This window comes from Eriocheir sinensis, chromosome 2, assembly GCF_024679095.1.
Source record: "Eriocheir sinensis breed Jianghai 21 chromosome 2, ASM2467909v1, whole genome shotgun sequence".
NCBI lineage: Eukaryota > Metazoa > Arthropoda > Malacostraca > Decapoda > Varunidae > Eriocheir > Eriocheir sinensis.
Window position 1 is genome coordinate 13,906,598 of NC_066510.1, and position 13,280 is coordinate 13,919,877.

At 52.4% G+C, this 13,280-nt stretch overlaps 1 protein-coding gene across 4 annotated transcripts in view; it reads left to right on the forward strand.

Annotated features, from left to right (window-relative positions):
* Positions 1-13,280, forward strand: part of LOC126999719 (max-binding protein MNT-like) — a 36,523-nt gene that overhangs the window by 18,563 nt on the left and 4,680 nt on the right. Inside the window, exons 1-4 of one of the 4 annotated variants that reach the window (XM_050862506.1) lie at positions 7,010-7,559; positions 10,209-10,884; positions 11,048-11,204; positions 12,291-13,107. In XM_050862506.1, coding sequence (XP_050718463.1) covers positions 7,466-7,559; positions 10,209-10,884; positions 11,048-11,204; positions 12,291-13,107 — 1,744 coding nt within the window. In that variant the 5' untranslated portion in view covers positions 7,010-7,465. Of the gene's footprint in view, positions 1-7,009; positions 7,560-9,317; positions 10,099-10,208; positions 10,885-11,047; positions 11,205-12,290; positions 13,108-13,280 lie in introns of those variants that run through there. The other 3 variants (XM_050862528.1, XM_050862494.1, XM_050862517.1) reach the window with 3 other exon arrangements.

Consider the following 13,280-nt stretch of genomic DNA (forward strand, 5'->3'; position numbering starts at 1 on the left):
AGTGGCGGCTCCCAAGAGCTTCCATCACCGTCGCCGCCGCCGTCGTCGCCTTGGCCCCCCGCCAGCCCCACCACCACTACCACCACCCACACAGACACACATATATACATACATACACACACACGCAAAGCCACCACATACAGGCACGCCGCCGCCCTGGAATCACCGGCCTCGTGGGGCTTCCTTCCCACTCGACTCGTCAGCACGCCCCGCCCCGCACGCCCTCCCCCCTCCCACAAGTCCCGGCGCCTCCACACCCAATACCGTCCGGGCTTCGCACCTTTTTTACTTTTTTCATTCTTTCTTTAACTGGGAGTGAGTTGCCAAAACTGATCAGGGCGCCAGATGGTGGCGGCGATGGCCCGGGAGGTGCTGGTGAGGCGTGGCGCGGTGTGTACCTGACGAGGCCCTTGGCAGGCGGCAGGGCGTCGCACGGGAGCCTCGGCCGCGCCAGGGCTCCAGGGGCCGCTAATTATAGCCGGAAAGGCGAGGCAGCCAAATCCTGGTTTCATGAGAGTGTGTTGCCGGTGCCCCCAAACGCTTCTTCGTCCCGCCCGGCTCTTCCCCGCCCCGCCCCGCCCTGCCCGGCACCTGCCAAGCCGCGCCACGCACGCAGGCACACCTGCCACACATGCCCCCACGCATCCCGCGCCGCCGCCACGCCTCCCAGGAACTTGATCACCAGCTGGACATGTGGCCCCGCTGCCCCCTGCCCCCCACTGCCCCAGCCTCGCTTGAAAGGAGTAGGGGTGGGGGGTGGGGGCGGAGAGGAGGATGGGGAGGGGAGAGGGAGGGTTGCTAGCTATTGCACGTCGCTGACCTTGGTGAGGGACATGTGTGTGTGTGTGTGTGTGTGTGTGTGTGTGTGTGTGTGTGTGTGTAGCGTACAGGTGTCCCTTGACCACCCGTGTCTCCTTCCATCCCTTCGTCGCGTGGCACCTGTCCATGCATATGCTTCCCTCTGGTGTGCTGTTCTCTCTCTCTCTCTCTCTCTCTCTCTCTCTCTCTCTCTCTCTCTCTCTCTCTCAAACTTTGTCTTGTTTATTAAAGTCTGGGAGGCAGAGAGAGATGAGAGAAGGAGAACGAGGAGGAGCACTTGTTCGAGAGGGAGGGAGGAGAGGTTGAGAAACTGGTTATAGAGGTGCCGATGGGGGTGTCTGGATGGACGGAGAGAGGGAGTGAACTGCTGCTGGTGCTTAGACGAGTGTGTTACAGGTTCCCTGCCTCCTTCCCCCGCCTCTCTCTCTCTCTCTCTCTCTCTCTCTCTCTCTCTCTCTCTCTCTTGCCTTTGCTATTCCACCGTGATGTTCCTCTTCTTTTTTCCTATTTTCCTCCTACTACCTCTTTCTCTACCTCCTCCTCCTCTCCCATGTCTCTCTCCCTTCCCTCCCTTCCTCCCTCACTTCCACACATTCCCATGTCATCTCTCCTTGCTGCCTTGCCTCGCTCCACTCCACCTCCTCCTCCTCCTCCACCCATCACAGCCACCACCACCACCAGCAAACCATCTCAACTCCACCAACTCCACCTCTTCCTCCTCTCTCAGCCAGGCCTGGAGGACCTTGGCGCCCCCCCCCCCTCTCCTCTCCCCTGGCACCCCCTCCCCTCCCTCCCACTCCATGCTTGAGGGGGCTGCCTTGCGCGTGGTGGTGTCTGGCATGCGGCTTCATCCCACTCATCCCCCCCCCCCCTCTCCTCCCCAACCACCCACAGCAAGTCCTCGAACTACCTCCCCTTCCCCTTCCTCCCCTTCCTCCCACTTTCGTCTCACAGCAGACCGCACTCCACGTGGCCCCCCCATCCACGTGGGACCCCCCCTCTCCTCTCTTCCCTCCACTCCTGCTCCACCTCCTCCATGTCGTCCTGCGTTCCCGTCTCTCTCTCTCTCTCTCTCTTGCGCCGTCTCGGACAGTCGCGCTCTATCCTCCCTCCCTCCCTCTCTCCTCCTCCTTCTCTCCTTCCATGACCGTCCGTCCCTCCGCCCTCACCTCACCTCCAGCAGAGAGAAAGCCTCCGTGCCCCTCCCTCGGACATTGACATCCTTCCCTCCCTTCTTCCCTACCTCCCTCCCTCCTTCCTTTCCTACCTCCGTGTCTCTCTCTCTCTCTCTCTCTCTCTCTCTCTCTCTCTCTCTCTCTCTCTCTCTCTCTCTCTCTCTCTCTCTCAGTCCTTCCCATCCTTCTCTCCATCCCTATCTCCTTCCTTCCTTGTCTTCCTCCATCCACCTCTCTCGCTTATTCCCTCCTGTTCTACTTTACTCCACTTCGTCCTTCTATCCGTCTCTCCTTTCCCTTATTCCTCCCTCATCCTCTCCTTCCCTCCCTTCCGATATTTCTCTCCTTCCAACCTACCTCCCTCCATCCTTCCCACTCTCCTGTCACTCCCACGTCTTTCAACAGCAACAGCAGCAACCACAGTAACAACAATAGCTTCTGCAATGACAACAGCACTAACGTCAATGTTTACTACTACTACTACTACTACTACTACTATTACTACAACTACTACTGTGCTGTCTTTGCTAGTCTATCTACTACTACTACTACTACTACTACTACTACTACTGAGACTGCTGGTGCTACCCTGCGACCAATATTGTTGCCCCTGGAGAGTCGTGATGTGAATAGCAAGTAAGAAAGATCACCCTTCATCACCAACATTGTCACCACAGTAACAAGCACCATCTCTCTCTCTCTCTCTCTCTCTCTCTCTCTCTCTCTCTCTCTCTCTCTCTCTCACCACCATAACCAGCACTACCACTACCACCACCACCACTCCGGTTATCTGCGTGACTCACCTCTATTACAGTAACGCAAGAGCTTCGATAAGAACGTAGCTTGACTCTGGTATGTTGCGTAATGCTGTGTGTGTGTGTGTGTGTGTGTAGGGAGGAGGGGGATTGGGGGGTTTGGGTTACATACGTGATGGCGGTGGTGTGAGGAGGGGAGTTGGAAATAATAATGAATTGAAAGGGAGAAAAAGTGTAGGGCTAGCAAGAGATGGATAGAAGGGAAGGGAAAGGAAAAGGTTGGAAAGAAGTGAAAGAGAAGAGTGAAGAAGGTAAGGTATATAAGAGAAAGCGAGAGATCGAGAGAAAGGAAGGGAAGTGAATAGATTGAAAGTAAAGGAGAAAAGGGTGACGTAGGAAAGAAATCTGAAGAAAACGAGTTGCATTAAACGGAGAAGGAAGGGATTATAAAATAAAAAAAGGGAAAAAAAAAGAGTAGATAGAAAGGAATGGAATCTGGGAGGAAATAAAGACATGTAAAGTACTTAGCTAAAAGTAAAGACGAGGAAAGATTATTATTATTATTATTATTATTATTATTATTATTATTATTTTTGATTCTTGGTTTGGGCTTCATTATTTCTGCATTATAACCTTTCGTATAATATCATCGAACTACATTTTGCTTCCACAACTACTACCAACGCCTCCTCCTCTTGCTCCTCCTCCTTCTTCTTCCTCTTCTTCTTCTCCTCCTTTACACTACCACCGCCAAATGGACCACCACCACCTCCTCCTACTCTTCCCTCTACTCCTTCCCCAACCTCCTCCTCCTCTCTTCCTCCTCCTCCTCCACAACCACCTCGGGTACGTTTCCATAGTGACGCCGCCCCCCTCAACCTCATCCCCCAACCCCCCTTGCACACAAGCACAGTTGCAAGCTCTCTCTCTCTCTCTCTCTCTCTCTCTCTCTCTCTCTCTCTCTCTCTCTCTCTCTCGAGCGCTGTTATGTAGGTGTAAAAAGAGCGTTCTAAATATCTCACTATTTCCACACAAACCGCAGACTTGTAAATGATTTTTTTTTTTTTTGTGTGTGTGTGTGTGTGTGTGTGTGTGTGTTACGGGTGGCAAGACGGTGGAGAAGAATAAATAGCCGAGCGGTGCCCAGCCAAAGACCCCCTCCACTCCCCCTACATCTCCTCCTCCATCGTTTCCTCCACATTTCCCTCCACTCTCTCTCTCTCTCTCTCTCTCTCTCTCTCTCTCTCTCTCTCTCTCTCTCTCTCTCTCTCTTTCTGACGTTGGTAAATATTTTTTGGAGGACAGTATTAGCAACAGCAGCAGCAGTAGTAGTGGTAGTAGTAATATGTTTGGATTTTGATGTTAATACCACTTTACTCAGTTTTAAAAAAAGTGCAATTGCTGCTGATGCTACTACTGTAACTACTACTTATATTTTACTACTACTACTACTACTACTACTACTGCTACTACTACTACTACTACCACCACCTACTACTACCAAATTGACAATTGCTTTAATCTCTCTCTCTCTCTCTCTCTCTCTCTCTCTCTCTCTCTCTCTCTCTCTCTCTCTCTCTCTCTCTCTCTCTCTCTCTCTCTCATATAATCCCACCTTCACCCTTCTCCTCCATGCCGCATACAGCGTTCCATGTGCACCTGTGTGTGTGTGTGTGTGTGTGTGTGTGTGTGTGTGTGTGTGTGTGTTTTAATACGCGCACAAGGCACATGATACCCGCGTGCAGAGACTTGCCCTTCATGGCTCTGGGTGACGTCATGAAGCTCTGCCCTCACGCCTTTCCCCTCCCCCCCTTCTCCCCACCCCCCCTCCTCCTCTTCCCCTACACCTCCCCTTAGTCTTCCTCTCCACCTGCTTCTTTCCTTTCACTCCTCTCCTCTACTCTCATTTCCCCTTTCTTCCTCCCTATCCCTCCTCTTCTTTCTCTTCCCTTCCATCTCCTTTTTCTTCCTCTACTTTCTTTTCTCTCCCTCTCCCTCCTTCTCTCTCCACATCCCTCCTCCTTTTCCTTCTCATCCCCTCCGCCTCCCTTTATTCTTCCTCTCCACTTCCTTCTATCCCTTCACTCCTCTGCTCTTCTTCTGTCTCTCCCTCTCCCTTTTTCATTCTCCCCTTTCCTCCTCCTTTTCTTCCCCTCCACCTCTCCTTTTCTTCCTCTCCATTTCATCTATCCCTTCACTCCTTTCTTCTACTCTCCTTTCTCTCCCTCTCCCCTCTTTCTTTCTCCCCATCCCTCCTCCTATTCCTCTTCCCCTCCATCTCCCCTTCCTTCTATCCTCCTCTCTTCTTTTTCTTCCCCTCCATTCCTTTGCTTTTCCACGGTCCTTCCTCTTTCATCTTCATATCTTCTTCCTCTCCCTTCTCTCTCCCTCTTCGTCTTCTCCCACTTTCCATCACTCCTCTCCCTTGTTATCTCCTCCCGCGTATTCTTTCTCTCCTTTCTCCTCCTTTTCCTCTCTTCCTGTCCTTTATCTTCTCTCGTTTCCCCCCACCCGCCTCTTCAAATTCTCCCCGTTCCCATCTCTTACCTTTCCTTTTCTTTATTTACCGTCCTTTTTTTCTCCTATTCTTTCTTTCATACCCCTTACTACTACTCCTTCCTTCCATTCACTTCACTTCCCTCCTTTGATTTTTGCCCCCTTTCTCCTGTCTCTTCCCTCACGCCCTCCCTTTCTTTCATCTCTTACCTCATCCTCTCTTTCATTCTTTCTATTCTCTCCCTTCCCGTTCCTCTTTATCCCTTTCTTTTTCTTTCTCCTTTCTTTTTTTTCTGTCCCACACTTATTCTTATTTCCGGTTCCCTTCACTTCCCATATGCCCACACCCCAACCCTTCCTTTTCCCCATTCCATATCGTTGCTCCCCTTCTCGCCCCATCCATTCACTTCCCCCTGCCTCTCCTTCCTTCCTTTCCTCCCTCCCTTCCTCCTCCTATTTTACCATCTTTCTCGACTTTCTTTTCATACCCTTTCATACACCTTTTCACTCATCACCTCCCCTTTCACCTCTTCCCTTCATCTCCGCTCCACCATTCTCTTTTATCCATATTCTTCCATTCTCTGTCCCTCAGTCTTCCCACTCCTTTCGAATTTTCTTTGCTTTCTTAATTCACGTTTCATTTATATATCAACGTCTTTCATTTGCTTTATCCTTAATTTTCCTCTTCTGTCATCTTTTACCTTCTATTCTTTTTTTTTTTCTATTTTCGTTTCCATTCCCCTCTCTCTCTCTCTCTCTCTCTCTCTCTCTCTCTCTCTCTCTCTCTCTCTCTCTCTCTCTCTCTCTCTCTCTCTCTCTCTCTCTCTCTCTCTCTCTCATCCTTTTAGCTTCTGTCGCCTCTCACTCCTACCTTCTTTTTTTTTCTTCTTTTTTTCCCAGACCTGTTTCTTCAAATATATCTTCGTCTTCTTTTTCTTCTACTTCTCTCAAAAAATGTTTCTAGGTAACGCAAGTAGTTTATCTTAATAGAGTGCATGCTTAAGCTTCTGCACCCCACTCCGGTTTTTTTTCTTTTACTCCAATAGGCGCCTCTTCCTCCTCTAACTCCTCCTTTCTCTCTTTCTCTCTTCCTTTTGCCTCCCCCTCCCCCCTCGATGGTGTACCCTGGTGTGGGCCGATCAATGATGTCTAGGTCACTCTCTCTCTCTCTCTCTCTCTCTCTCTCTCTCTCTCTCTCTCTCTCTCTCTCTCTATGTGTGTCTGCAAGGTGTGAAATAGCGGACATGTTTATCATTATTATTATTATTATTATTATTATTATTATTATTATTATCTTATCACGTTTTAACGATAATGTTGTTAAGAGTGACCCAATGTAGCCAGCGGTGTGTGGGAATGGTTGCGGATTGGAGGGGGGAGGGGGATGGGGGAAGGGAGGGGAGGTAGGGTATTCAGGAGGAGGAGGAGGTTTCGGGAATGAGGGGAAGGGGGGCAGGTAGAGGCCGCGATCAGCTGACGCATGACGGACTCTACTGGGTCGTGTGTGTATGTGTACGCCGCTCGCATGTCTATACACACACACACACACACACACACACTCAGGCGCGCCCCGTCCGCCTTCCTCCATCCGTGGTGTCTGGCGCTGTTGAGGTGGTGGCCACAGTGGCAGTTGTTGTGACCTGTGTGACCCGCGTATAGTGCCACCGACTGACCCTCTTCCCCCTCCGCCAGCCCCCCACACGGACCTGCTGCTGCGTTGGGGGGGGGGGCAGCTGCAGGCGGGCGGGCGGCGGCGCGGCAGTCACAGCTGGGGCGCCGGGGGAGGAGGACGCACTTCTCCGTCGGTTGCGGGAGTATCACGCTCGCTGCCCCACTGTTGCCTCTAGTCACAACTCAGGTGTCGGGACCAGCTGCAGGTGGCCAACACGCCCCCTGCCCTACCCCCGCAGCCCGCCTGTCCCACGGTGCCCGTACTGGGGGTGAGGGACAGCCCGTTTGGGCCAGCCAGTCAGCCAGCCAGCCAGCCAGTCAGCCAGCCAGCCAGCCGGGCCTCAAGGTCGGCTGATAGACAGTGCGAGAGTGGCAGCGGAGCATGAGTGGGAGTGTGGCGACGGAGAGGAGTGTGTGGGAGACGCCTCTACGCTCGGGGAGGAACACGTAAGGTGACTGCCATGCTCGCCAGGACCGTGATGCGTTGAGTGCCCAGTGTAGGGAGTCGGTGTTGTGTGGGTGTGTAGCCGGACGCACCGACCCAGGCCCATGGTGATGAAGATGGGCCTCAAGCAGCCCGACCGCACCGAGAAGTGGTCGCATCCGCCTAAGAAGAAATGGATCTACAACTACCTCGCCGACGGTAAGGCCGGAATGAGCCTCAGAGCCCTCCACCACTAACAGACACACAGACAAGTGGCGGACACGGCAGGCTGGTCATGGGTAACAGTTCACAGCCCCCACCAGACACTGATACACTGACCTCCCCCTCTCCCCTCTTATAGCCTCAAGCCATCTCAAGAGCGTGAGACGGAGGGACAGGTGGGAATCCTAAGCCCCTAACAGTCCCAGGATTCTTTTACCCCCGACCCTGAGTCCCTAGTCACCGCTACGAAGTGTTTAAATCCCCTTAGCGATCATTCCCGCACATCCCTGAGTCTCCCATTAGCTAAAGACGCCTCAGGTTCTCCTTCCTGATATGCCCCATCGCCGCCAGACAGCGTTGGCACCCTTTGGTCACCATTTGGCACCCCCTTGGTTCTATCTGGGGATCTTTAGCACCCCTGGGAGTCTCGCCGAGCAGCCGTAACCACCCGCATCCTAGCCCAGCTGACCTTTGGCCCCCTGAAACCGTGGAGGTCGTTCGGTACAGGGCCCTGGTTCGGTACCTTTGTGACGGCCGGGGTTTGGCACCATTCTTTCCCCCGCCGTGGTTAACAGGATGACACCCATGAGTCTTCTACTAATAATACTGCTACCATTACTATTATTGTTTTATTATTATTATTTAAGAGAGAGAGAGAGAGAGAGAGAGAGAGAGAGAACACCAATGGAATGATACTGATGCACAGGTGTCTCGATGCAGCAGCTGTCATTGGAAACAAGTGTGGCTATTACGATAACCTGTGTACGTGTGTATCTATGAATACGCCTGGGTAAATAACACACACACACACACACACACACACACGATGGATGAATAGATGAAAAAGGGATCGCCACCTTGGAAGGAAAGAAAGAATTAAGGAGGGGAATGAAGAAAGGCAGATAGACAGTAGGTAGGTAGAAAGGTAAGGACGTGCGTATGTAGAGGTGAAAGACGACTGCTCTTATGTAATTGTCATCAACCTTATCACTGTCTCTTCTACCTGTGTGGACTGGAAGTGGATGGAGGCCGTATGTGTGTGTAGGAGGGGGCGAAGGGGGGCAGAAGGGCGGGTGAGTGTTTGGGTGGATGTGGAAACGGACGGTGGGTGTCGGTGGGAAAGAGGAGGAGGACGTGGGAGTTGGGGAATGGTGAGGTGGGCAGGGAGAGAAAGGGAGAGGTGGTGGAGGACGGACGGAGAGAGGGAGGGAGGAAGGGGGAGAGAAGAGGGAGTTGGTGCACTTGCCAGGTTGCCAAATACGATATAGCAACGTCGCTCGGCATGGCTGGTGGTGTGTTGGGTCCTGTTGCCAGTTCGTACCTTACTCCCCCACGTTCCTCCCTCCCACACCTTCCCTCACGTGCACCCCCTCCCAGGTATTTTGATAGCGGCAGTGCCCTGAGGCGAGGCGGTACGCAATATCTATGAAGGTCATGTGCATGCACGTCTGCTCGTGTGTATGTGTGCGTTATGTTTGTCAGTCAAGTGTACGTGATACGTGATATGCAGAACTAGCTCGAAGAGGATTTGTGGTTGTCACATGCTCTCTCTCTCTCTCTCTCTCTCTCTCTCTCTCTCTCTCTCTCTGGTTTTCCCTCAAGTAGCCCTGTGCACGCCTTGCTGTAGTTGTCACCAGCCCCCAGGCCATATAAAGGTCACAGAGCCAGTTGCCGCGCTCATTCCCTTCCGCTTCAGCATAACTTCGCTGACCTGACAGGAAGTTAAATCACTGAACTGGGCGGGAGGAGGGCGGCGATGACGGTTGTGGCAGCAATAGTAGTGAAGGTGGTTGCGGTGGCGGCGGCGGATGCGGCGACCTGCTGCTGGCGTGTCCAAAACAGGTTACTTGGCGCGAAGGTCACAGCAGCGTCACTCCCTTCATCCTTGCGCCGTGCTCTTCCTCCTCTCCCTGCTTTGATCTGTTTTATTTATAGTTCACTTGTCGCGTGTGTTTCTACATACGTGTCTGTGTGAAAGTGGGCAAGGATGTTTGCATGTGCGTGCCTGGGTGTGTGTTTGCATGAATGTTAACGACGTGGCTGAGCGAGAGGCAGGCAATGATGATTCGCCGTGCCATGCAAACTGAGCCGCTATGGAGTTAAAAAATAGGTTGGCTCAGCAAGTGGGTGAGGCGGGACGAGTCTCATGCCCCGCCCCCACCCTTCCATTCCCCTCCCATGCCACGTCTCGCATGCGGCAGGTTTGGTGAGGCAATGTATACCTGACGAGGCAGACTGACTAGCAGGTGCCGAGCGAGAAGTGGGTAGGGGAAAGGGGAAAGGAATTATGCTGTCCTTGGCGAAATACACGCCGGGTGACTTGATTATTGTTGTGTTGGTGGAAGGGTGGTTGGCAGCATGGACTAGGCAGAGTGGATGTGTGTGGAGGGCGGCCCGTTATGGTGGCCACATGTGTTGTTACATAAACATTCCGAGAGCCGCGCCACTTCACTTCCACGTGCGCGCGCAGAACTCCGCCTCTCCACACACCATCCCCCCTGCCTCCCCGCCCACGTCTGCACTCGATGTCTGCATGGTAACCCCATCTATTAGTGTTGTTATTTTGGCGGTTGTTTTTCTTATGAGGCGGCTGGATGCGTGATGTTTTAGAGGGGTGACTAACTTGTTTTGTTGTTATTTTTGCAGATGAGGGAGGAGAGGAAGGGGGAGAGGACGAGGGGGTGAAGCGAGAGGTTGTGGTGCAACGGACGGCTGACAACCTTACCAGGGCCGCGCCGCCCCCCGCCCCCCACCATCACCCACACAACAACCACCACAACAACCACCACCACCATCACCACCACCATCACCACCATAGCAGTAACCATAGGGGCGTGGGACCCAACTCCCCGCCACCCGCACCCCGCACCGCCCCCACCAGTCCCGCCCATGCCCGCGACGAGCCACTTCAACCACAACGACGGGTACCCTCGCTCTCCACGCCCACGCTTGGGGTGAGGGGCAGCGTCAGCGGGCAGCAGCAGGGCGGGGGCCAGCACCACACTTCCCCACGGACCTCGTTGTCATACCCCGGATCGCCGGCGGCCTCCCCGTCCCCGCTGGGGCTGCTCAGCGTCTTCCGGCAGGAGTCCTCGTCGCCGCCCTCCAGCTCCAGCAGCACAGGCGACACCTCCAGCCTGCCCTCCCGTCTAGGGCCTGACACGCCACACCAGCAGCAGCAGCACCACCACCAATCCGGGCCACATCTCCACAATGGCCTGGCCAAGTCGCTGGCTCTCTCCCCCGCCCACAGCTCCTTCTCTCACCATGGACTCTACTCCCCCGATGATCCCGCCTTTAAGGACGACAAAAAGCGATCAGGGTGAGTCTTGGTTCTCAGCTCTCCACCAGACTACGAGCTCCAAGTGTAGCTGAATATGTTATAGCTATATATTTGGATAGCCAGAAAACATAGAACAGCTAGCATTTTTCTCCACATGAATGATGGCCTAATATCCACCCCATCTTGTTTTTCCTTCCCGCAGGAGTACTCCGTCGAGGGAGGTGCACAATAAGCTGGAGAAGAACCGCCGTGCTCACCTGAAAGAGTGCTTCGAGACCCTGAGGCGGCAACTGCCCTCCATGGATGACAAGAAGATCTCCAACCAGACCATCCTCAAGGCCGCCCACAAACACATCCAGGTACCCTAATTATTCCCTTAACTGCCACTAGCACTATAGGTACCGTATACTAATAGCCCTAGCTAAGCGTGTATGTAATTAAAGATGTGTGAGGCAGGTGTGATAGAAGTGTAGGTCAATAACCCTCCTTACACTTGCGGAGCACACTGTTATCAGTCATCGTGTGTGTGTGTGTGTGTGTGTGAGTGACCTACATTCACCATGGAGTCATCGTGAGGGAGGTGTTGATACTTCGATGATTTCCTCCCTGTAAGCCCCGGGTGGAAGAGTGACACCACACAGACACTTGGCACTGTGCTATATTCCTTCCTCGCATTTTACGTCACTTTGCTCCGCGTGGCCACTTGCCTGGCATAGCAGTGACGTCACGTGTGTATTGATTTATCTTAGCTTCTTCACCCCAGCTGTCTTGCCAGCCCCCCCTCCCCCTTTCATGATCACTGACATGCAAGTGAATGACACACTTAGGAGGAGGGTAATGTAAGTGTGGTAGTGAAATTTTTAAAATGGGGTAGCACACTGATGTACTGCACTTGATATGAATTACTTTCCTTAAGTGTAGCAGGAGGAATGAAGAAAAAGAGAAGGGATAGCATACCATTAGTATTACATGTCCCTACAACCATAATTTCATAACTTTTATGCAAATATTTTAGCCTAAAGTAAGAGTTTTGAATGAACTTTTCTGTCCTGCTCTATCTTTGTTAGAGCTTATGGAAACAGTTAACTAAGTCTTAGACACCAAGTTCAAGAACTGGAGGACAACACTAGGTCTAAGGAATCAAATATGTGATAGTTTAATGTAACATTAAATCTATTTTTATCAGGTAATATATGATTAGTCATAAACTAAATATAAGAAACATTATGGAGTATGATATTTAGTATGGCTTTGTACTACTACATGGTTATTTAAGCTCAACATTTACATAATAGAAGGGAGGAAGACTAGGTTGTTGGAATATACATCTGCATGTTGTACTTTATTATGTACAGTTAGAGGTGGGCAGGAATACTTGGCTTGAATGGCAGGAATTGAGGGAATCGAAGCTTATGTTTTCATGAGAGCCAACTTGCATCTGGCAGAGCTTGAAGAGGAAGGAACGGGAGTATGAACATGAAATGGAGCGTTTGGCCCGGGAGAAGATTGCCCACCAGCAGAAACTCTCGGCACTAAAGAAGGAACTGTCTGCCCGTTGGGACCACATTGACTTCAATGCTCTGCTGCCAGACATGGCCTCTCTTGATCAGCACCGTGACAAAGAGACCAAGTCCACCACCACTGCCTCAGAGCAGCCTGACCTGGAAGATGATGCCAGGGACGCTGGCACTCAGGTTTCTCCTGCTTCGCCCCGCTTGCACCCAGACCCTCCAACCCGGCCAGCACCTCCTGTGCCCAACAACCCCATGGCTGACAATGGCCCTGGGATGGCACCACCCAGGGACCAACACTTTACAGACCCAAACCAGCCACTCAATCTGTCCACCAGCATGGTGGAGCCCTCCAGAGCGCCTCAGTTGGTTTCTCAGCCTGGTCGCTCCCCCCACCACACCTCAGACTGGGGCACCCAACAACCATACCAACAGCCCATCTTCACCACCGCTACGGGTACGGTTGGGGAGGAGGCGTGGCAAGCAGTTGAGGTGAGCTCTGCACCAACCAGTGTAACCAGGGACACCATCACTACCGTGGCAGGCGATCACTTGTCAATTATGAGTGGCACTGCTGGTATTCACCTGCCGGCACACCTGGTAGCTGGTGGTGTACAACTCAATGGTGCCCCTGGTGGCCTTCTAGGCCAGCCAGCCATACAGGTGATCACCCCCGAAGGGTACAAGTTGCTGCCTGCTGATCATGCCCCCAACGGTGCCAAGCCCCTCACCATCACTCTTGCCCACCCAGGTGAGTTAGGACAAACACATTCACACATGAAGCTACACAGGTGTATGAAATGAACATATACATACAAGAAGAGGATGGCCAGTCCTTGGCACATAGTAGGAATAACTTAACTATCCTACACTCATTTTCCATGTATGCTCAGTTATCTTCTGTAACAGTGTAAATGCAGTGTA